This window comes from Dryobates pubescens, chromosome 2 (assembly GCF_014839835.1).
Source record: "Dryobates pubescens isolate bDryPub1 chromosome 2, bDryPub1.pri, whole genome shotgun sequence".
In the NCBI taxonomy this organism is placed as follows: domain Eukaryota; kingdom Metazoa; phylum Chordata; class Aves; order Piciformes; family Picidae; genus Dryobates; species Dryobates pubescens.
This window is the reverse complement of record NC_071613.1, coordinates 15,410,943-15,433,570: the sequence shown is the minus strand read 5'-3', so window position 1 is coordinate 15,433,570 and position 22,628 is coordinate 15,410,943. Positions and strand designations below refer to the sequence as shown.

The 22,628-nt window shown below is 55.8% G+C and overlaps 1 protein-coding gene across 3 annotated transcripts in view; it reads right to left on the bottom strand.

Annotated features, from left to right (window-relative positions):
- Positions 1-4,737: 4,737 nt before the first annotated feature.
- PTK7 (protein tyrosine kinase 7 (inactive)) overlaps positions 4,738-22,628 on the bottom strand; it is a 55,321-nt gene continuing 37,430 nt past the window's right edge. For all 3 annotated transcript variants that reach the window (XM_054170874.1, XM_054170881.1, XM_054170884.1), the window contains 18 exons: positions 21,994-22,096; positions 21,347-21,537; positions 19,906-20,053; positions 18,899-19,029; positions 18,362-18,628; positions 17,972-18,105; positions 16,980-17,115; positions 16,721-16,840; positions 15,865-16,014; positions 15,464-15,614; positions 14,501-14,628; positions 13,790-13,993; positions 7,739-7,894; positions 7,338-7,570; positions 6,302-6,382; positions 6,070-6,221; positions 5,814-5,992; positions 4,738-5,100 (listed from right to left, as the gene is read on the bottom strand). In XM_054170874.1, the coding sequence (XP_054026849.1) occupies positions 4,940-5,100; positions 5,814-5,992; positions 6,070-6,221; positions 6,302-6,382; positions 7,338-7,570; positions 7,739-7,894; positions 13,790-13,993; positions 14,501-14,628; positions 15,464-15,614; positions 15,865-16,014; positions 16,721-16,840; positions 16,980-17,115; positions 17,972-18,105; positions 18,362-18,628; positions 18,899-19,029; positions 19,906-20,053; positions 21,347-21,537; positions 21,994-22,096 (2,825 nt within the window). In that variant the 3' untranslated portion in view covers positions 4,738-4,939. The remainder of the gene's footprint in view (positions 5,101-5,813; positions 5,993-6,069; positions 6,222-6,301; positions 6,383-7,337; positions 7,571-7,738; positions 7,895-13,789; positions 13,994-14,500; positions 14,629-15,463; positions 15,615-15,864; positions 16,015-16,720; positions 16,841-16,979; positions 17,116-17,971; positions 18,106-18,361; positions 18,629-18,898; positions 19,030-19,905; positions 20,054-21,346; positions 21,538-21,993; positions 22,097-22,628) is intronic.

Genomic DNA, 22,628 nt, shown 5'->3' with positions numbered 1-22,628 from the left:
AAGGGTCTCTCTTTAGCAGGACGGGCTACAGAGCTCCAAGCTCTGAGGACAGAGCCACAGCCTTGGTTGAGAGAAAAGCCTCTCCTGCGCCTTGTCCTACAAACAGCAATTTCAGCCTAGGGCAAGACCTCACCACTGCCAGCACCAGCCCTGCCACGGACCCATCTGGCCTTCTGCCTCCCCCTCCCCCAGCCCCCCCGGAGTGGTCAGCAGCTTGCACAAGCCCTTTCCATATCCACCTCATCACTCAGAGGGCACGGACGCTTGCCACCAGCCTTCACAGCTGTCTCCCACTCTAGGGCCAGCCTCCTACAGAGCAAGTGAGTAACTGCAAAACCAAACACCCCCCCTGGCCGCCACTGCCTCCCCCTCCTCCCTGCCAGCCATGCTCCTCCAGTGAGCACACATGCCATTTATAGCTCCCAGCAGGGCTGCTGGGACTCACATGCCTCCCATCACATGCCCTGACCACCCTGGCTTTCAGCAGAGTGCAAATGACACCTGGCACAGGTGAGACAAAGGCCTCCCTCTGTCAAGCCAGGCTGAGGAAGGGGCTGCAAGACCCTCTTGCATGGCTGGAGGCACCAGTTAGGCTGAGAACAACTGGCACTTAGATGTGATGGCCAGAGCCAGGCCAGTCTGCCTGCTCAGCAAAGCATGCAACCAGCAGGACTGGGCTTTCTCTCACCCATAGGGCTGCTACATGTTCCTTCCTTCTCCCTTCCCCTAGACCTTTTTGAGGGCAGGGCCATGTGGAGGCCTTTTGCCCCCCAGGCTGCAAGAGAGTCTGCACAGGCAAGAGATGAGCACTGGCACATTTGGGGCAGGTTGAAGCCTTCTGCTGCCATCCTCTCCCTCTCTAGCCTCATCTTGAGCACGTGTTCCAAGATGCTTCTGCCCTTCATCCATGAGAGTGTGGCTGCTCCATGAGGGGTGATTAGCCAGTATCTAAGGTGATCCCATGCCCTCACTAACAGGTATGGTCCCACAGTACCTGAGCAGAGCAGAGATGGGCATTGGTAACAAGGTCCATGCACAGAGCAAGCGATGAACCAAGTCCAGTATCCACCCAGTCAGGAGATATGGCCAAACCCAGGATTGGATAATAAGTCTACAACAAACACCTAGAAGACAGGGCTAGAGATAAGAATAACAACACCTACCAGATTGTTCAAACCAAAGCTGAACACACAGGCTTGAGGTTAAATGCAGCTCAAGTGGCTAGGAGGTCCCAGGTGAGGCTGCTTCTGACAATTAAGACCCATTAGTTCCCCCCCCCAGGTGTCTGGCATTGTCGCATAAGAGCTCCAGGGTGGCAGCTTAAATCAGAGCAACCCCAAGAAAGTGCTGCTTCAAGCTGAGCAGTGGATTGCCTTGAGGTGCTCAAAGCGTGCAGAGATGCAAGGGGAGCTCAGATCACTTTCTGACAACCACCAAGAGCTGCTGGCAATGCCTATTTTGGGTGTCCTTGTGCTTCGTTGGCTGGGACTGTGCATACCTGCTTGCTGTCTTCTTCTGGTGTTCAGGAACTCCTCAGTTTTGGCCCACCAGGTGCACCTTTGCTCTGGTGTGGGTTTTTTTCTGGTGTTGGTTGTTTGGGGCTTTTTAAATGATTGTTTATTTTATTTTATTTGGCTTGGGTTTGGGGTTTTTTTTTGTTTAGGTCTTTTTTTTCTTGCTGTTCCTCCAATTTGGGCTGAAGCAATTGGATCCCACCTCTGTCAACCACCCAAAGCCTCTCGTTCTCCTGCAGGGGCTCTGTTTTCCTGCTCTCCTCCACTGCATTAACCCAGGACTATACTTGCTCAGCTTGCTGTTTCCAATTAGTTTGGCCTACATCTGTCCCATCCCCAAAGATACTGAACTTTTTCATTACATCACTCCTAAAAATACACAGTCCCAGCCCCCATCTTCCTGCACCCTTTGGGTCTGGAGTTTGTCCTGGCTTTAGTGCCTTTTCCAATTGGGCTCTTCCCTGTAGTCACCAAGTCTTGACTGCATGGTAAATGTGCACAAGAGTCCCCAAGATGTGTTGCAATAAAACTGAGCAGCCCCTTCTGACCCTGCTGACAGAACCAGCTCATGTTGGTCTCTCCCAGGACAGAGATACCTGCATGCATGAAGCTTGCAGAACAAGACTGTCCCCTTGTACTCAGCTCTGGGGAGGCCACACCTCGAGTGTTGTGTCCAGTTTTGGGCCACCTCACTACAGGAGAGATGTGGAAGTGCTGGAGCCAGGGCAGAGGAGGGGAACAAAGCTGGGGAAGGGCCTGGGGAATAAATCTGATGAAGAGCAACTGAAGGAGCTGGGGATGGTTAGTCTGAAGAGGAGGCTGAGGGCAGACCTCATTGCTCTCTACAGCTACCCGAAAGGATGTTGTGGAGAGGCTGCTGCTGGTCTCTTCTCACAGGTAATTAGTGATAGAACAAGAGGGAATGGCCTCTAGCTACAACTGGGTAGGGTTAGACTGGACATGAGGAAACAACTTTCCCCAGCAAGAGTGGTCAGGCATTGGAATGTGCTGCCCAGGGAGGTGGTTGAGTCACCAAGCCTGGATGTGTTTAAAGGTGGTTTGGATGTGGTGCCTGGGACTATGGCTTAGGTGTGAACCTTGTAGAGTAGGACTTGGTCATCCTGAGGGTCTTTTCCAACCTGAATGTTTCTGTGACTCTCTCACTCCAGAAATCCTTGGCTTCTCTGTTCTCTAGCTGTGGCACCATAAAGATCCTGCTTGGCTAGGTCACCACCAGTGATGGTGCCTGGCTCCAACTCCAGCACATCCAGGAGCATTTTGAGTGAGCACAGCAACAGCCCTGCTGCTCTGCCTGTCATGTCCACCATGGGGCAGCAAGCTGGGAGGAGAAGGGATAACTCTGTCCAATATGCAGGTGGCCTTCACCTGGGGGCAGAGGTCTTTTCCAACCAAAACAATTCTGTGATTCTATGAAGCAGTTGCAGAACCAGCTAGGAGCATTTCTGGGCCAAAAGGTGGTCCCAAGCCAACCTCATTAAGTTCAGTAAGGCCAAGTGGAGGAGAAAGACTTAGGGGTGGCAGTTGATGACAAACTCAGTATGCTCTGGCAATGTGCACTGGCAGCCCAGAAGGCAACTGTGTGTTGGGCTGCATCACAAACAGTGTGACCAGCAGGATGAGAGAGGTGATTCTGCCCCCTCTGTGCTGCTTTTGTGAGACCACACATGGAGTACTGCATCCAGTTCTGGGGCCTTCAACAAAAGCAGGACATTGAACTGCTGGAGTGGGTCTAGAGGTCACAAAGATGATCAGAGGGCTGGAGCACCTCCACTACAGGGACAGGCTGCAAGAGTTGAGGCTGTTCAGCCTGGAGAAGAGAAGGCTCCAGGGAGACCTTATAGCAGCCTTCCAGTGCCTGAAGGGGACTACAAGAAAGCTGGGGAGGGACTTTTGACAAGGGCTTGTGGTGGCAGGATGAGGGGGGAATGGATTGAAGCTGGAAAAGAGAAGATTTAGACTGGAGATTAGGGAGAAATTCTTTCCAGTGAGAGTGGTGAGGCACTGGAACAGGTTGCCCAGGGAGGCTGTGGATGCCACCTCTTTGGAGATGTTCCAAGGCCAGGCTGGACAAGGCCTTGAGCAACCTGTCACAGTGGAAGGTGTCCCTGCCCATGGTGAAGGGGTTTGGTCTGGATGATCTTTAAGGTCCCTTCCAACACAAACCATTCTATTATTCTATGACTGAGGCTTCCTGTCCACAACCTGCCCTTTCCTCCCTCCCCAGGAATCTGTCAGAGCTCTGCCATTGCTCTGGGACACTGGCACAGAGGAGAGGGCTGCAGGAGCCTCCCCAGTATCCAGTGCTGGCCCTGCTGGCTCCTCAGTCCTCTGAGACAGCAGAGCTGAAATCTGCTGTATGAAAACACAATGCATTACTGACTGCAAAGCTGCTCCAGGCCTCAGGGCTGGGAGCACAACCCCCATTACAAAGGAGAAAAGTTGCCACAAGAGCTTGGCTGCCTCTACCAGGGGGGAACCTGTGTCTGCAAGTGGTTGCTTGCAGGGAGTCCCAAAGGAGCATTTCTCTGGTGAGACACATACCCCCCTGGGAAGAGCCACCCCTGGCTGCCCAGAGAGGCAGCAAGTGCTGAGGCAAAGTGCTCCCTCAGGCCACAAGAGGCTGGGAACAGCATCTTGGATCCAGCTGGGAAGGGGGCAAAAGTGTTAAACCCAGGAGACAGATGCCTGAGGAGGGAGCCCCCAGCAGGCCCCAGGAGCCAGGGGGAGGAAAACAGTCTTCTAAAAAAAAAAAAAAGCCTTCTTTATTGAGAGCAACATATAAAAACTCAACAAAACCCAACCCTTCTTGGCTGCAGTACCCTCCACTCAAGCAAACTAACCCACACTAGGCTGCATTCCAGTAACAGAAATACTATGGTAGGGAGGAGTCAGCGCTGTGGAAAAGAGGGAGGGGTGCTACCCAGAGTCATTGTACAAAAGAAAGGCACAGGGCAGGTGGAGAAGGTGGTGAGATCCCCCCTGGGCCCGGCACTTTGTGTTCCTGCAGGCTGGCCTGTGCCCATAGGGTGCAGGGGAGGCAGGCGTGCCCAGCACGGAGGACGGGAGGCGGGGTCAGAGATGCGTGTGGTGAGTGGAGACAGAGAGCTTGGTGCTGGAGCCCAGGTCCTGCCAGGTCGGTGAGAGCTGCCCTCCATCCCCACCAGCGCAGGGCTGGGCAGGCAGAGAGCAAGAGAGGCAGCAAGGGACCTGTGGAGGAGAGGGGTGGGGGCCTGGGGTACACTGGCTTGTGCTTTGAGTCCAGCAGCTGCTGGTGCTGAGGTGCTTGCCGGCGCACGGGGGCTGGGCGCAGCGAGGGGCCCACAGGACTGCCAGGGAGTCCCCGGGCACCTACAAGACCTCCCTGTCCGCCCCGCTGCATCCTTCCCCAGCCAGGGGTGGGCTGCTCAGGCTTTGCTGTCGGCTGGGCTGTCCCCCAGGGCGGTGGCGAGCTCGCTGAAGGAGGGTCTGTCCTTAGGGCTGGGCGCCCAGCAGCGCTGCATCAGCTTGGCGAGGCGGGAAGGGCAGCCCTCGGGCTGAGGCAGCTTTGTCTTGCCTGACTGCAGACCTGCCAAGAAAGCAGAGTCCAAAGGGCCATGGGGAGGAGCTGTGATCCTCTCCAAAGGGGGCAATACTGCATCCAGTTCTGGGCTCCCCAGTTCAGGAGGGACAGGGATCTATTGAGAGAGTCCAACGGAGGCTATGAGGATGATGGAGGGACTGGAGCACTGCCCTGTGAGGAGAGGCTGAGCCCTGGGGCTGGTTAGCCTGGAGAGAAGAAGGCTGAGAGGGGATCTAATAAATGGTTATAAATATCCGAGGGCTGGGGGTCAAGAGGGAGGGGAAAGCTTCTTCTCAGTTGCACCCTGGGACAGGACAAGGGGCAATGGATAGAAACTGCAGCACAGGAGGTTCCACCTCAACATGAGGAAGAACTTCTCCACTGTGAGGCTCACAGAGCACTGGAACAGGCTGCCCAGAGAGGTTGTGGAGTCTCCTTCTCTGGAGCCTTTCCAGCCCCATCTGGATGTGTTCCTGTGTGACCTGTGCTGGATTCTATGCTCCTGCTCTGGCAGGGGAGGTGGACTGGATGATCTCCAGAGGTTCCTTCCAACCCTTAACATCCTGTGATCCAAGGACAGCATCCCTCCATGCAGGGCCAGAGCAGCCTCCGCAGCCAGACCAGCGCCATGGGGAACAAAGCAGGACATCCCCCAGCCTGGCTGGCTGCCTCCACCACCAGAAAAAGAAGTAGGTTACAGTGCTAGGGACACCACATACCTGCTAGGACCTCATCATCTGCCATGGGGGCGTAAGGCATCTCTCCATGCATGAAGACCTCCCACATGAGCACCCCAAAGGACCAGACATCTGACTTGGTGGAGAACTCGTCCTCCAGCACGGCTTCAGGCGGCATCCAGCGCAGCGGGATCCAGGCTTGGCGGAAGTGGTAGTACTCGCTGCAGGCAGCAGGGGCAGGCCATGAGCCTGGCGCCATCCCACCCCCTCCCAGCCCCCTGCCAGGCTGCCAGCTGACCTGTTGTACACATCCTTGCTGAGGCTGAGGGATGAGACCTTGACCTGCCGCTGGGCGCTGACCAGGCAGTTCCTGGCTGCCAAGTCCCGGTGCACGAACCTGCCGTTGGAGAGATGCTCCATGCCCAGGGCCACCTGTGTGCAGAGAGACACCTGACCCCAGAGGGATGTCAGCACTGCCTGCCCTACTCGGGCTCCTCAGCCCCACAGCACTTCCAAAACTGCATTAGCACCTTGTGTTTGGTTGTGAGGGGCTGTGGCTTCAGAGACTCATCTTTGCTCTTGGAGATCCTCAGGAACTGCTTCAGGTCCCCCTGGGAGACAGAAAGTGAAGCTCAGAGGCAGCACCTCCTCATGCCGCACCTCCTCATGCTGCCAGCCACAGGATCATAGAATTGTAAAGAGTTGGAAAGGACCTCATGGATCATCCAGTTCCAAGCCCCCTGCCATGGGCAGGGACACCTCACACCACAGCAGGTTGCTCACAGCCACGTCCAGCCTGGCTGCAAACACCTCCAGGGATGAGGCTTCCACCACCTCCCTGGGTAACCTGTGCCAGTCTCTCACCACCCTCATGGGGAACAACTTCTTCCTAACATCCAGTCTGAATCTACCCATTTCTACCCACATCCACCCCTGTGATGCCCAGAGGTGACAAGCCCACTGGGAAGCCCACAGATCCTCAACTCCTGGGCCACAGTTCCCACCTGCCCACAAGCCAACACTTCTGGGTCACTTCTGGGCCTGAAATGGCTCAAGATGAGAGTAAGCATGCCTGGCATTTCCAGGAGGGTTTTCATGCCCCAAGCTTTCTCTCCCCTGAACTCCCAAGCTCTCCATAACAGCCCTTAGCATTCACAGCCATTCAGTAGCATGGAGTCCCACAGCCTAACCTGGCTGAGTGGCAGCACCGTGGTGGCCTTAGGCCGATGGTTGGATTTGATCTTAGATCTTTTCCAACCAAAACAATTCTATAGAACACACTGGGTTGGAAGAGACCCTTCAAAGGTCATCTTGTGCAACCCCCTGCTTTATGTCCTGCTCATAAGCCAGAAATTAGGAGCATGTGGAAGAGGAAGAAGTAGTTTCAGGTCTTGCAGGAGACATTCCCCCGAGACTCCTCCACAGTGATTATCTCAGACTGGTCTCCCTACATCTTCCTTGCCCTGGGTTGCCAGCCTGGACCCTGCCACTCTTGCAGGCCCTCCTGCCCATCACCCAACCCTCCTCCTCCTCCTCTCTGCAGGCACTGCTGGGAGGGGCCCTTACCAAGTCCACATACTCCAGGACCATGTAGTGTGGCTCTGCCTCACGGCACAGCCCCAGCAGCCGCACCACGTTGGAGTGGTTCAGCTTGCCAAACATCTCTGCCTCTCGCCGGAAGTCCAGCTGCAGCTGCTCGTCCCTCGTCTGCAGGCTCTTCACCAGCACCAGTGCTTCCCCCTCACCATCCTCTGCACCTTTTGCCTTAGCCAGGAAAACTTCACCAAACTCCCCCCTGCCTGGAAGCGCAGAGCAGCACAGGGGAAGACGTTAGGACAGCGTGTGGATGTCACAGCCCAGTGGCTGCAGGGCTCTCTCTAGCCCAACGTTTCCAGCAAGGACAAGCTGGGGTTCCAGCCACAGGTTTCCTGCTGGAGTGGGGTCAGGGCCAGGGTGGCTCAGCATACCCAGGGTTGTGATTGTCTGCAGGTTGGAACGCGGAAAGTGCATCTTGTCAGCGGTGCTGTGCCGCTTGCTGGCCCCAGAGCTGCTGCCCAGGTTGGTCAAGGCTACTTCTTCCTGGATCTCTGCTGTCATCTGCCCATTCTGCAGCAAAGCACCACCTGCAAGGGAGGCACAAATAGCTCAGCATCCTGCCAGGCTGTGCAGAGAGCATTAGTCCCTTCTGAGGCTGCCACTCCCAAGCACCCACAACTGGCTCCGAGCGGCCAGCTTGATGTGTGTGCTCCAGGCAACAGAGTGGCCTCCACACAGTTGTCTCTTCTGGGCTCACATCTGACCCCATCTCTAGCAGCCTTGCAGCCACCCCGGAAATCAGATGCTGAGCAATGGCTTTGGTCCCAGAGCCACTGAGCCCCATCTGGCCTTGTCCATCCCATGCCACTCAGTCACCCCAAAGGAGTGGCTACATCCAAACTACCTTTGACAAAATCCCGCAGGGCAGCAGCAGATCAGATGTGTGAGACAGAGGCAGAGCAGAAAAGACCCTGCCCACTATCACATAGTCTCTTGATGCCCAGCATGCTCTTATCTTGCACTTATCTACCACCTATCTATCTTCTCTAGCACTTGGCTGCAGGCTGACCTTCCTGCTCACTTCCCAGCCAGCCAGCAATGCTCATGTCCTTGGTAATGTTGAACCTGTCAGATCAAATCAGCCTGGAGTTCCCTTTGCTGCCTGGGTTAAAGCAGCGCTAGGAAGCACTGTCCTTGCAGTCAACTCCTCCTCCTTCTGCTCAGGACCTCTGTCAGGGATCTCCCTAGCACAAACAGTAGCCAGGGAACAGGGCAAATCATACAATCAGAAGGGTTTGGGTTGCAAAGGACCTTAAAGGTCATCTAGTTCCATGCCCTCCACCCTGGTCAGGGACACCTTCCACCAGCCCAGGATGCTCAAGACTCTGTCTAACCTGGCCTTGAACACCTCTGGGGAGGGGGCATCCACAACCTTGCTGGGCAACCCCAGGAGGGACAAAGCATTATTGCCTTAAAAACACAGAGAACCCTACAGGCAGCTTGTAGCGGGGAGACTGCACAGGTAACTGTACAGAGAGCCAGCCTTAACTTTGAATACATTTACTGCTTGGATCAAGCTTACCACCAGGAAGAGGCACTTTCCATAAGCTGAAGGCAGGAGCTGGAATGTTAAGTGGGGCAGAGCACCAAGCTTAGGTGGCTGGCAGGTGTGCAGCATCCCCCTGCCTTACTGTGCACTCGCCCATTTCAGTTAGTTCAGGAGAAAGGATTAAATCATCTGGCCACACAAAAGGACTGAATCACAGAAGTAACATTTGGCCCAAAGTGAAGCAGAATCACAACACTGTTGAGGTTGGAAGAGAGCTTTGAGATCCTCCAGTCCAGCTGCTCACCTAGAGCTCACAATCCACCACTGCTGCTGAGCCACTGCCACTAAACCACATCCCTCAGCACCACAGACATGCATCTTTTGAACACCTCCAGGGATGGTGGCTCCACCACCTCCCTGGGCAGCCTGCTCCAGTGCCTGAGAACCCTTCCTGGGAAAAAAATGTTCCTAATATTCAACCTGAACCTCCCTTGGCACAATTTGAGGCTCTTTCCTTTGGTCCCTTCACTAGCTGCATGTGAGAAGGCACAAACCCCCACCTGGCTCCAGCCTCCTTTGAGGTAGTTGAAGACACTTTTGTTTGGCAGGTGCCCAGGAAGGATAGGGACAGAGACAGGAAAAGGCATAAGGACAGGATTAAAGGCCAGGGACAGGGGTAAGGAATGGGACAGAAACAGGGATAGGCACGGGGATAGGATTAGTAAGAGGGAGAAGGACAGGGATAGGTACAGGGATAGGCATGGGGGATAGAATTAGTAAGAGATGATAAGGACAGGGATAAGGGTAAGGAATGGGACAGAGACAGCAACAGGGATAAGAATAGGGTTACGGATAGGGGTAGTGACAGGGATGAGGAGAGGGATTGGGACAGGCATAGGGATAGTGGTATGGAAAGGCATGGGCAGAGGGCTAAGGACCCCCACCTCGCTCCAACCTCCTTACAGGTAGTTGTAGAAGGCAATAAGGTCTTCCCTCAACCTCCTCTTTTCCAGACTGAACAACCCCAGTTCCCTCAGGTGTTCCTCATGCAGCAGCAATCCTACTGCCCATAATCTCCCCCAAGAGGTGCTGCTGCATGGCAGTGTGTGCACACCACACAGGCAAACAAGACAGGTACCAGCCCACCCTGAGCAGCTCTGGCCACAGCGACAGGGACAGTAGCTTTGTCACTTGTTAGCTTGGAGGTGTGAAGACTGAGGTATGCTGACTTAAGAACCATGGCTCCTGACAGCTGTCCCCTTTCACATGCTGGGGTAACATCTGCAGAAGATGCCAGTGAAAAACCAGCATCCACCCCACACATCAAACCTTGATGAGACTTCCACTCTCCCTGGTTTTGGGCTAATTATTAGCAAGCCTGTTTGACCCTGTGCTGTCTGCACTCATGACTGATAGTGTCTCAAGACTAACAAGCTCCAAGCCAAGAGGAGAACACAAGACAACCACTGCAGCTGTGCCAAGAAAATACCAAAGGCTGCAGAACTTTGAGTACGCTGACACTGAGAGACAGCACCAGCAGGCAGCGGCGAGAGACACGTCTGAAAGCAGACATCTCCATGTTTCACAGAGCTCTGACAGGACAGCTGGGAACAAAAGGACCCCCAAAACGATCAGGAAGTTTAGTTTAAGTATACAGCAGAACAGAGGAGAACCAAGCAGAGAGGAGCTGCCTGCAACACCAGAGTATCTCCTGGAGAAAGAATTGCAGAGTTGTTCCAGTTGGGAAAGACCTCTAAGATCATCGAGTCCAACCATCAACCCCATACCACCATGGCCATGAAACCATGTCCTGAAGAGCCATCATGAAACCACGTCCTGAAGAGCCATGGCCACACATTTCTTGAACACCTCCAGGGACAGGGACTCCACCACCTCCCTGGGCAGCCTGTTCCAATGCCTGTCCGAGAGTCACAGCCACGATACCCTGGAGAAGCCAGCACATGCCAACAGAGAAACCAAATGCTCCCCTGCAGTCCCCGCAGCTGTTAACTTCTCCAAATGCTATTTCTGTATTCACCCCAAAAAAGCAGAACAGTCACACAGAGGGACATGGAGAGCAGACCCCCTTGTCACAGAGGATGTGGCACGCCAGGGACATGACCTCAGAAGGTGATGGACTTGTTAGGAGCACAGAGATCCACAGGAAGCATCCATTGCAAATCCATAGGCAGGTCAAACCTTTCTGGATCCTGAAGTCACTGGAAAAGTCAGCCAGCCAGGGAGCACTTGTCCTCAGGTAGATGCTGAGATACTTCAGGTCACCCAGCTAAAGTAGGACCACACCAAAAGGAGGAAAAAGAGGCAAATCTTTGAAGCCCATGGTGAAGGGAGTGACTCCACTGGAGCTGACAGCAAGCACAAACCAGTCCTCCAGAAAGGCTATGAAAGCACCAGAGGAGTGCAGACATCTGGGCAGCTGGGTCTGCTCGCAGCAGGGAGGATGCCTCTGACAGCTAAACTGGCTCCAAGTGAAGGGGATAAGAACAGGCAGACTCTGGCAGAATAAAAAGAAGAATATAATAAAGAAAGACACAAATAAAAACCTGAGACCACCTCCAAAAGGATAAACCAAATCCTTTTCCCAGGAGGAGGAGGATATCCAGAGCCTGTTGGCACGGGTGAGCTGCCTGCAACTTGTCCATGGGAAGAGCTCACAGGGGCAGCAGCAGCAGAGTGGCAAAGCTGCAGAGATCCCCCTGCATCCCTCCCCCCAGGATGCTCCCCACAGCCAGACTTCTCTCATGGAGGGGTAGCTCTGCTCAAAGTACCAACGAAAGAGGTAAAACAGGAGACAAAGCCAGCAGTGATGTTTAGCCAGGACCTCAGAAGCAAACCCCACACCACCAAGATGTGCTGTGTGCTGGAGAACTGGGAGGAGGAAGCCTTTGCAGTGGCAGAGAAGGAGATGCAGGCAGTTGTAAGGGCAGCAAACTCCACTTCACCCCATCACGTACAAACCCTTGCTGGGATGAGCGGTGCAAGGACAACCAGGACATCAGGAGAAAGAGCTCTAACAGCTTTTGGAAATGAAAATGCCCCTGAGATCTCCTGGGCTCTCTGAATGAGTCATGCACAACAGACACCTAGAGCTTAGTCTGTTTGCAGGCTCTCATGGGAACAGCTGTTACAAAGCAACTCAGCTGCCGCGGGAGGGGAAAATCCTCCAGTTGGACACACAGAAAGTAGGAACCAGGGTAGCACTGTGTGCTGCTGGCAGCTGTTTGCCAAAGCCACCAACTCAGCCAGCACCAACAGTACAAGCCAGCTGTGGCCAGCTGCAGAGGGCAGTTGTGTACAGGGAGAGGTTAGGTCATGGTTGGTCTTTTCCAACCAGGCAATTCTATGGTTCCATGACACTGGGAAATGCCTCCAGGTGCAGCCAGAGACAGATATAACATGAGGCCTGGGAAAAGCAATCCTGATGCCCCATTTACAGTGGTGGGCTGAGCCCTGACTTGCCTGCTTTCCCTCCAGAGCAAGCTCTGTGGGCAGGGCACTGAAGGCAGGGGCACAGCTGGAAGCAGGACACAGCATAGCTGTGTCAGTCTGGATGCACCATGGCTGGTCTCAGGCTCCCCGTCTCAGAAAGGTGATAGTGCAACCAGAGAAGGCACTCAGAGGAACACTCAGACACAGAAGAGCTGTGTGCTCCAGAGCAGAGCTAATAGCTGACAAGCTTGAGAAGCAAAGAGAGAGCTTCTAGATAACCTTTTATGCTCCAGAAGTCCTTGTTGCAGGATGCTGTAGATGCTCAAAGCTCATATGGGCTTTCAAGATTACAGGGTGAGCTGACAGCAAGAGTTCAGGGCTGCTCAGTGGAATGTTTTCCCCTCCAGCAGCAGGAGCTGGGATCTGAACAGTCCAGCAGAGTACTTCTGGTTTACTACATTGCAACAGGGATACCCTGCTCCTCTTGGCACAGGGTGTATGTGATGCCATGTATGAGTGCTGCAAGTAGGATCAATACAAAACTCAGTGCAGAGGTGGCCATGATGTGGGGCTGGGATGCAGGTTTCACATGAACTTACTTATTTCACAGAATACAGCAGGTTGGAAGGGACCCTTCAAAGGTCATCTTGTCCAATCCCCCTGCAGTGAGCAGGGACATCTCCAACTAGATCAGGTTGCTCAGGCACCCATCAAGTATGATCTTGAATGTCTCCAGGGATGGGGCCTCCACCACATCTCTGGGCAACCTGTTCCAGTATTTCACTACCCTGATCGTGAACTTCCTCCTGATATCCAACCTAAATCTCCTCTGCTCTAGTTTAAAACCATTACCCCTCTTCCTCTCACCACGGGCCCTTCTAAACAGCATTCCTGTAGGTCCCTTTCAGATACTGCAATGCAGCTCTAAGGTCTCCTCAGAACCTTCTCTTCTCCACACTGAACAACCCCAACTCCCTCAGCCTGCCCTCACAGGAGAGAAGCTCCAGCCCTCTGATTATCTTTCTGGCTCTTCTCTGGACTTGCTCCATCAGGCCTATGTCTTGCTTGTGGACACAGTACCCCAGATGAGGTCTCACCAGAGCAGAAGGGCAGAATCACCTTGCTCCATCTCCTGGCCATGTATTCTTTTGATGCAGCCCAGGATGCCATTGGCCTTCTGGGCTGCAAGTGCACACTGCTGGTTCACGTCCAGCTTCTCATCCACCAGTACCCCTAAGCCCTTTTCTGCAGCCTGCTCTCAATCTCATCATCCCCCAGCCTGCATTGATATTGAGGATTGCCCCAGCCTAGACTTTTTCACCTGGCAGCAGGTCTCTGCCACCAGGTGGCATAGCCAAAATCAAGATGAAGAGACTCCTAAGGTAAGGGTGAGTTTCCTGGGTGCTCCCTGCTCCACACCCCTTCCATCTCAGGGTTAAGGGGCTGGCAGTGAAGTTCCCACCCCCAGGAATGCCAGCCTCACCATTCAGACACTCCATTTCAGGCTCCTCGCCCTCTGGGTGCTTCTTCAGCCTCTTGGCTTTCCTCCGCTTCTTACAGTAGAACATCAGCCCCAGCACGATGATAATGTAGGCAACGGCTGCCCCTACTGAGAGCCCAATGGTCTGGATCATCTTGTAGGGTGTGTGGCTGCCTGGTCCCTCATCCTCTTCAGCTGCTGGCTTGTCTGTGGGGCAGAGAGCACTAAATCCATGAGGGTGCAGAGGAGTTCCCCACATCCTGCCCAGGAATGCGCCGGAAGCCTGCGGAAATCCACCTCCTTCCCCCAGTGCTGTGGCCACCTCCTCCCCCACCCACAGAAGGCTGGGCAGAGCCCCCAGCACAGTGCTGCGTCCCAGGAGAGTCCGCAGAACGGCAGGGATTGGAAGGGACCTCTGGAGAGCGGCCAGTCCAACCCCCCTGCCACAGCAGGTCCACCTAGGGCAGGCTACAGAGGAACACAGGCAGGAAGGTTTGGGAAGCCTCTGCGGTTCCCCAGCAGGAGCCCAGCGGCAGGGCCTGAGGCAGAGGCTGGAGCCGGTGGAGCCGCTGGGAGGCCACACAGGCTACAGAGGAACACAGGCAGGAAGGTTTGGGAAGCCTCTGCGGTTCCCCAGCAGGAGCCCAGCGGCAGGGCCTGAGGCAGAGGCCGGAGCCGGTGGAGCCGCCGGGCGACCGCGCTGCAGCCCCTCACCTACGACGTAGAGGAAGGCCTCGCGGTGCTTGATGTTGCAGCTGTTGCCGGCGATGCAGGTGTACTTCCCCGAGTCCTCGCTGGTCACGTCGTAGATCACCAGGGAGCCGTTGGGCATGATCTGAATCCTGCCAACCACACACAGCCCCTTTGCAAGCACCAGAGGGCAGAGGCAGCCTTCAGGCACCTGCAGCCCCCTCACCCCCTGCCTCAGCCCCGGGTCCCCAGGATGTTATCACAGAATGGTAGAGGTTGGAAGGGACCTCTGAAGATCAGCGAGTCCAACCCCCCCTGCCAGAGCGGGAGCACCTAAAGCAGATCACACAGGAACACGCCCAGGTGGGCCTTGAAAGTCTCCAGAGACAGAGACTCCACCACCTCTCTGGGCAGCCTGCTCCAGTGCTCTGCCACCCTCAAAGTAAAGAAGTTCCTCCTCATGTTTAGATGGAACTTCTTGTGTTCAAGTTTGTTCCCGTTATCTCTTCTCCTGTTACTGGGGAGCACTAAGGAGAGTCTGGCCCCATCTTCCTGACACCCACCCCTTAGATATTTGCAACTGTAAGATCTCCCTCAGGCTCCTGTTCTCCAGGTTAACCAGCCCCAGGTCTCTCAGCCTTTCCTCACGTGAGAGATGTCCCAGTCCTCTCAGCATCTTACTGGCCCTGCACTGGACTCTCTCCAGCAGTCCTTTGTCCTTCTCGAGCTGGGGTGCCCAGCTGGGTTGCCTTGAATCTCAGGCTGTGCAGTGCTCAAGAAAAAATGGCTGTTGCCCAAGTGCAGCTTGGCAGACTTTGGGAGAAAGAGCAAGCTTGGGGCCAGGAGAGTCCAGGCTCTGGGTCATGGAAACGACTGACTGTGTGCCCCCAAGGCTGGGAACCCAAGACCACACCATCAGCACACGTTGGGCAGGTGTGGGGAGCACCACGCTGTGCCACCTCGCAGTTTGGGCAGGAGGCTGCCTACCTGGGCAGGAGCTTGCCGGGATCCAAAAGCTTGTCCTTCCCTTTCCACTGGATGTGTGGCACAGGGTCTCCCTCCGCCTGGCACTGGAACATGGCTGTGTGCCCCTGGTACACCGTCATGGGCTCTGGCTCCAGCTTGAAGGTGACGTAAACTGAAGGCAGAGAGCCCAAGAAGCAGGTTGTCAGCTCCTGGGAAGGGTGTGGAGCTCCCAGGGGCTAGCAGGGCCAGCCCTGGCACGGCGCCACGTGCCCTCCCGGGGACGCTGGCAAACCAAGACACTCAAGTGCCACAGCGCAGAGCTCGGGGTCAGGCCAGACAGATGGCAGCCAGATGCCACCCAGGCAAGCACACTGCTAGGCCAGCACAGCAGGGCACCTCCCTGCCTGCTGCAGAGCCCTCACCTGCTACCACAAGCTGCACGTTGGCGCGGATCTCGCCTTGCGGGCTGTTGGAAGCAATGCACGTGTAGTTCCCAGAGTCGCTCCTGCTCACCTTGTGGAAGGACAAGATGCCAGCATTGTGGCTGACATGGGATGGCAGGCTGCTCCCATCTGCAGGAGGCAAGGAAAGGGATTGTATACAGAATCATATAGAATGGCTTGGGTTGGAAGGGACCTTCAAGGTCATCTAACTCCAACCCCTTCGCCACGGGCAAGGATACCTCCCACTAGAGCAGGTTGCTCAAGGCCTTGTCATAGAATGGTCTGGTGGGAAGGAACCTCCAAAGGTCATCTAGTCCAACTCCCTCTGCAGTCAGCAGGGGCATCCTCAGCTAGATCAGGCTGCCCAGAGCACTGTCAGCCTCACCTTGAATATCTCCAGGGATGGGACTTCAACCACCTCCCTGGGCAACCTGTTCCAGTGTTCCACTACTCTCATGGTGCATGTTCCTCACATCCAATCTAAATCTGCTCTGCTCTGGTTTGAAACCACTGCCCCTTGTCCTATCACTGCGGGCCTTTGCAAACAGTCTCACTCCACCCTTCCTGCAGGCCCCCCTCAGGTACTGGGAGGTCATTATGAGGTCTCCCCAGAGCCTCCTCTTCTCCAGGCCGAACAATCCCAGCTCTCCCAGCTTGTCCCCACGGGGGAGGTGCTCCAGCCCTCTGGATCATCGTGCACGAAGCACTGCGCTCCACGTTGGCTTCCCAGGCAGCTGCAGCACCACTGCTTCACCCATGCTGGAGGTGAGCCAGCACAGAGTTCCTGGGACCCCAGACCACAAAGCAGACCTATCCCACCCGAGTGCCCCCTTACCTGATTTAGTCCACTGGATGGTTGGTTTTTCCCGGCCGGTGGCTGAGCAGGACACAGTCACCTCCTTATCGAACTCCATGCACTGCAGGGGCTGGGGGGGCGGCGTGAACTTCAGGTTCTCTGCCGAGAGACAGAGGTTGCTGTTAGGCCCCCAGAGCTGCAGGAGGCACCAGAGCTGGGGGGGGGCGGGAAATGCCGTCCCACAGCCCGCCAGGCAGGAGAGGCAGGAGGAGCAGAGGAGGGGCGCTGGTGAGCGTACCCAGGACGTGCACCCGGGCGTAGCCCTCGATGCTGCCGGCGGGGGTGCTGCTGACGCACTTGTACAGGGTCCCGTCGTACACCTCCACGTTGTTGATGCGCAGCGTCCCGTTGGCCGAGATCTCGAACCGCGAGTCCTGCCCGCGGCCACGGAGAAGGGCAAAACCCACACTGTCACCAGCCCCGCCCTCAGACCTTGCTTGCGGCCCTCCCGATGCTCCACCAGCCCTGCAGCACACCTCGGAGACACAGCCCTGCTGGGGCCCACGTGGAGGGCAGGCTGCAATGGCAGCTCACTTGATTAGGGCATGATTAGGGGACCTGAGCATCTTCCCTGTGAAGAGAGACTGAGAGCCCTGGGGCTGTTTAGTGTTGAGAAGACTGAGAGAGGATCTGATCAATGTCTATCACTATCTGAGGGGTGGGTGTCAAGTGGAGGGGGCCAAGCTCTTTTTGGTGGTGTGCACTAATAAGACAAGGAACAATGGAGACAAACTTGAACACAAAAGGTTTCAGCTCAACATGAGGAGAAACTTCTTTACAGTGAGGGTGACAGAGCCCTGCAGCAGGCTGCCCAGAGAGGTTGTGGAGTCTCCTTCTCTGGGGACTTCCAAACCCCACCTGGATGCATTCCTGTGCAGACTACCCTGGGTGACCCTGCCTTGGCAGGGGGGTTGGATTGAGTGATCTCTGGAGGTCCCTCCCAACCTCCAATATACTGTGCTACTGTACTTGTCACTGCCTCACAAGCACAGGGCTGGCTGCCAGCGAGTGGCTAAAGACAAGCCAGGTGTGCAGCCATACACCAGCAGGATGGAGATGGTGCCAGGGATGAGGCCAGAGTGAGTGTGACAGTGATGCTGGGCCTAGGAGCGATGTGGGAAAGAGCAGCAGCAGAGGAATGAGCCAAGCAGATGCCTGGCAGAAGTGACCCTGAGTGGCAGGGGCTTGGCGGTGCCTTCCAAGCCCTAACGTCCTGTCCCGTTGCCTCACCTCAGAGATGGAGACGCCGTTGCGGTACCAGGTGACAGTGGGTCTCAGGGAGGCCTTGCTCAGGCAGTGAAGGTATCCTGGCTTGCTCTCTTCCAGCTGGCTGTCCTTGGGCATCACCACCCACTTGGGCATCGCTGGGCACAGAGGGAAGGGGTTAGGCAGGGCAGGGGTTAGGCAGGGCAGGGGTTAGGCAGGGCTGCTCACCACCCCTCTGGCCAGCACCAGGGCATCCCAGACAGGTGGCATGCAGCCAGCCAAGGGTCCCTGCAGCCCAGCCATGAGATGTGCCTCTGTGTATCAGTGAGGTGATGCACCATCCCCCCCCAGCTCAACTCAGCCCCCTCTCCAGCCCCTTTGTCCCCTCCCAGCCCTTCTCAGAAAGCTGCCTACTAGCCACAATGATGTTCAACTCCTGTTTCTTCTCTCCAGCCTTGTTGGCAGCATGGCACGTGTAGGTCCCTGCATCTGTCTCGTTGATGCTGGTGAAAACGAGCTGCTCTGCTTCTTGGTGCACCCTGCCAGCAGTGGGAACTCGTTCCTGGTTTCTCTCCCACCAGACCTGCGGCGTGGGTACGCCTCGGGGGGCCGTGCAGGCCACACGGTGCCCTTGGTTCGCCGTCAACACCTTCGGGGTGAAGGGTGCCATTTCTTCTATCTCTAAGAGGTGCAACAGACAGCAGGGCTCAAACAGGGCAGGAAGGTGTAGCTAATCCACCAGCAGCACCATCTCCACAGAAGGTACCAGCTGAGGGAAGGCCTGCACAAGCTGTTTGCTCCACTCCTCCAGCCAGCAAAGTCGAGCCACTTCACAGACAAACCAAGCAGATCTCCACACAGTGACCCACTGCTGTGTTGTCCCACAGCTCCAGAGTGACACTGAGGCTCTGGGACCCACTGCCCACGCTGCCATCAGCCCCAGGATCTCACCTGCTAACTGCAGAGTCGCCTTCAGCACAAGAGCTTTCCCCCTCTGCCCATGGCCAACGCACTTATAGACACCGGTGCTGCGAGCCCTCACTTGGGTGATCAGCAGGGAACCATTGGCAAAGATGGTGGTCCTGGGCATATGGGGAGAGGCAGAACTCAGTGGGCATCTCTGCAGGACACCGACCAGAGACACAGCCCTGTGATGTCCTACATGAGCCCTTGGAACCAAGAGGGAGATTCTGTGCCGAGTCAAAGCTTCCCAGTGCAGGGGGAGCAGCACATATAAACCAGGAGATGGTGGGACACATCCTTCATGGGGGAAATGAGCTAAGAGAAGTCTGTCTCTTGGAGAAGAGCTGACTCTCACCAAAGATGCATAGGGGGACCAGGTGGCACCTGGGAACTGCCAGGCCACTGGGCATCTGGCAGCCAGATAGCACCACTTGCCTCGCACAGTCTGGATGAGAGACATCCTGGGCTCCAGGACTACCGTCTTTGGGCAGCCTGAACTGGGAGATGTCCCCAGCTCTGGGGCTCAGAAACATTCCTGGCTCTAGAGATCACCATGCAGTGACATCTGAAGGTGCAACACAGCCATAAGCTGGCCCAGATGTTGGTGCAGATGCTGGGGAGTGAGAGGTGTCCCTGAATCTGGGGATTGTCCTAAGTGGGTGTCTGGGGCTTGAGCTGTCCCTGGCTCCACAAAATCACCACACATACGTCTGGGGATGGGAGACATCCCCAAACTCTAGGGATCATCATTTGCGGGCATCCAGGACTGACAGCCCCACAGGACTCGAGGACAAACTGCTTGCTGAGTCCTGTGCAGGCACAGGTCGTGCACAAGCACCAAGCCCCTGCTAAAGCCCAGCCAGCCAAGCTCAGAAACCAGTTCCAACAGCCAGCTCCATGTCGAGTGCCTGCCCTTGGGCACAGGCAGGGTTTGGCCTCTGTCTGTTGCTTCTGGAACACGATGCCCTTCCAGCCCTCCCCACATCCCCTGTTACTTGGATTTGTTGGTGATGGGGCTGTCTTCAAAGAGCCACTCCTGGGTGGGAGGAGGCACAGCTGCAAACTGGCAGTCAAACATGGCCTCTTCATTCTTGGTCACGATGAGGTCCTGCGGGGCGATCACTGCCTGAGGGAAGCTCTCATCTGCAATGGCAGAGACCACAGGAGGGTGAGGAAAGCAGAGTGAGTGACCTGTGGCCTCCCTTCACCAGTGCTGAGGTAGTTCTAGGCCTTTAAAATGTTTTTCACAGATCTTGAACACAAAGGGTGAAAATGTAAATGACTCACCCCTGGGTGTGGAAAGGAAAAGCAAGGTAGTTCTAAGCAACCCCACTGGAGAGAGATCTGCCATCAGATCTACTTCCCACAACAATTTTTCCTCTTCTCACTTCTTTGCTCTGCAGAGATACTACCTTGCTTCTGCATTGTTTTGGTATTGGCTTCTCTGCTCCTTTCTCCTGTCCCTTCTTTTGTACAGGGGGCCCAGGGGGAGGCAGAAAGGGAGAAGCTAGTCAAAGCCCAGGGGGGCTCTTGTGCTTGTTTGTTAATTGTAAATATTGTAACTGCTGTATATTTTGTACAAGTTCATTGCATTCCAGTGTAGATTGTACTTTTGCTTGTAAATACAGCTTTCATTTGCTTCCAGCTGAGCTGCTCTGGGGAAATTTCAAGCCACAAGTGCTCTGGCTGAAACTCAGAGAAGAGCTGGGGGCATCCTGCAAGCACACTGTGGGCCTGCAGGAGGCAGACATGCCAGCATGGCTGTAGCCATGCAGCCAGAGCCCAGTGGTAGCTGCTCTGGGGAAAGGCCCTTTCTGCTTCCAGCAAAGCCCTGAGCACCCTGGGTCCCTAGCAAACACATCAAACCCATCACCAGACTGCAAATTCCCTTGTCCAGTTCCAAACACCTCTCCAGGGTCAACATCTTGGGCCCTCCCTGGGCCTTGCCTCCAAAGGCCAATGGGATGTCTCATCCATGTGGCACTCTTGAAGGCCATCCTTGCACTGATAGCAAGCAGATATAGAATCAATGTGGTTGGAAGGGACCCTTGAAGGCCATCTTGTCCCTGATGACTGCAAGGGTGGTTGGACATCTCCAACTAGATCAGGTTGCTCAGGGTCCTGTCAAGCCATAGGACCTGCACAGCCTCTACCCTCAACAGCTCCCTGCCTTCATCCTTGCACTGATAGCGAGCAGATATAGAATTAATGTGGTTGGAAGGGACCCTTGAAGGTCATCTTGTTCACCCCCCCTGCAGTCATCAAGGACATCAACTAGATCAGGTTGCTCAGGGTCCCATCAAGCCATAGGAGCTGCACAGCCTCTACCCTCAACAGCTCCCTGCCTTCATCTGATGACAAGCCAGTGTAGAATCCCCTGCAGCAGAGGGGAGGCTGGGGCAGGGCAGGGCAGGGCCGGGCGTGAGGACGACTCACCGACGATGTTGAGAGTGAAGTTGTTGTGGCTGCAGACAGAGCCGGCGGCGTTGCGTGCGCAGCAGGAGTAGAGGCCGTTGTGGTCGGGGCCGGCGCTGGGCAGCGTCAGGGTGCGCTCCTTGTTGCTGACGGCGTAGCCGCTGCGGCTGTCGGGGAGCAGGGCTCCGTCCCGCAGCCACTGCCAGGTGGGGCTGCAAGACAGCAGCCGGAGGGTGAGCGGAGGCGGGGCGCCGGCAGGGCTTCCCCAGAGAGCGGTGTGCGGAGGAGCCAGCCCAGAGATGGCCCTTCTCCCCGGCTCTCCAGCCCCGCCGCCCGCCCCCACACAGACACCAAGCTATGAGACATGCAGCCAAGTGGAGGGGACACGACTGGAAAGCGACGGAGAGTGACTGCAGCGACACCAAGCAGCTCAGCGACTGGACTGGGACAGTCTGTCCTTACTGTGCTCCTCGCTACACGGCTCCGAAGAAGCCATTTGCCTTCTCCCCCGGCGGTCAGCCGCAGGCTCAATCCTGCCCTTCACCTTCCCTAGACTCTACTGAATCCTCGCAGGAGAGAGGAGAGACAGAGAGAAAGGGGAAGAGCACCCAGCAGAAGGTGCAGGGGGGACCCCTGGCAGGGTCCGTTCCTCGGGAAGCAACCCTTACCGTGGGTGGCCGTCGATGTGACACCGCAAGACCACTGTGGAGGAGGGCTGGATCTCAGCGACGCTGGCCGGCTGCTTCAGCACCACGTTGCCTGTCTCGATCCCTGTGGGATCAAAGAATATCAACACAGATGGCTCTCCAAACCCACAGTATCACAGCACATCAGAGGTTGGAAGGGACCTCAAGAGATCACTCAGTCCAACCGCCCTGCCAAAGCAGGATCACTGAGGGTAGTCTGCACGGGAATGCATCCAGCTGGAGTCTGGAAGTCTCCAGAGAAGGAGACTCCACAACCTCTCTGGGCAGCCTGTAGAGGAATCCTTTTTGCACAGTTCATACCACCCAATCCAATCCCAATATTGGAACAGGCTGCCCAGGGAGGTTGTGGAGTCTCCCTCTCTGGAGGGATTCAAGATCCCTCTGGATGCATTCCAGTGTGATCTGGTGCAGGTGATCCTGCTCTGGCAGCGGGGGTTGGACTGGATGATCTCCTGAGATCCCTTCCAGCCTCTAACATTCTGTGAATCCCTGTCTGATGACATGCCTCTGCCCCACTCACCATGGGGCAGCCTGCTAAAGCTGCTTCCAGCCTGAAGCCCTCTGAAGGGAGTGCGTGCCCCCGTGCCCTCGCCCCA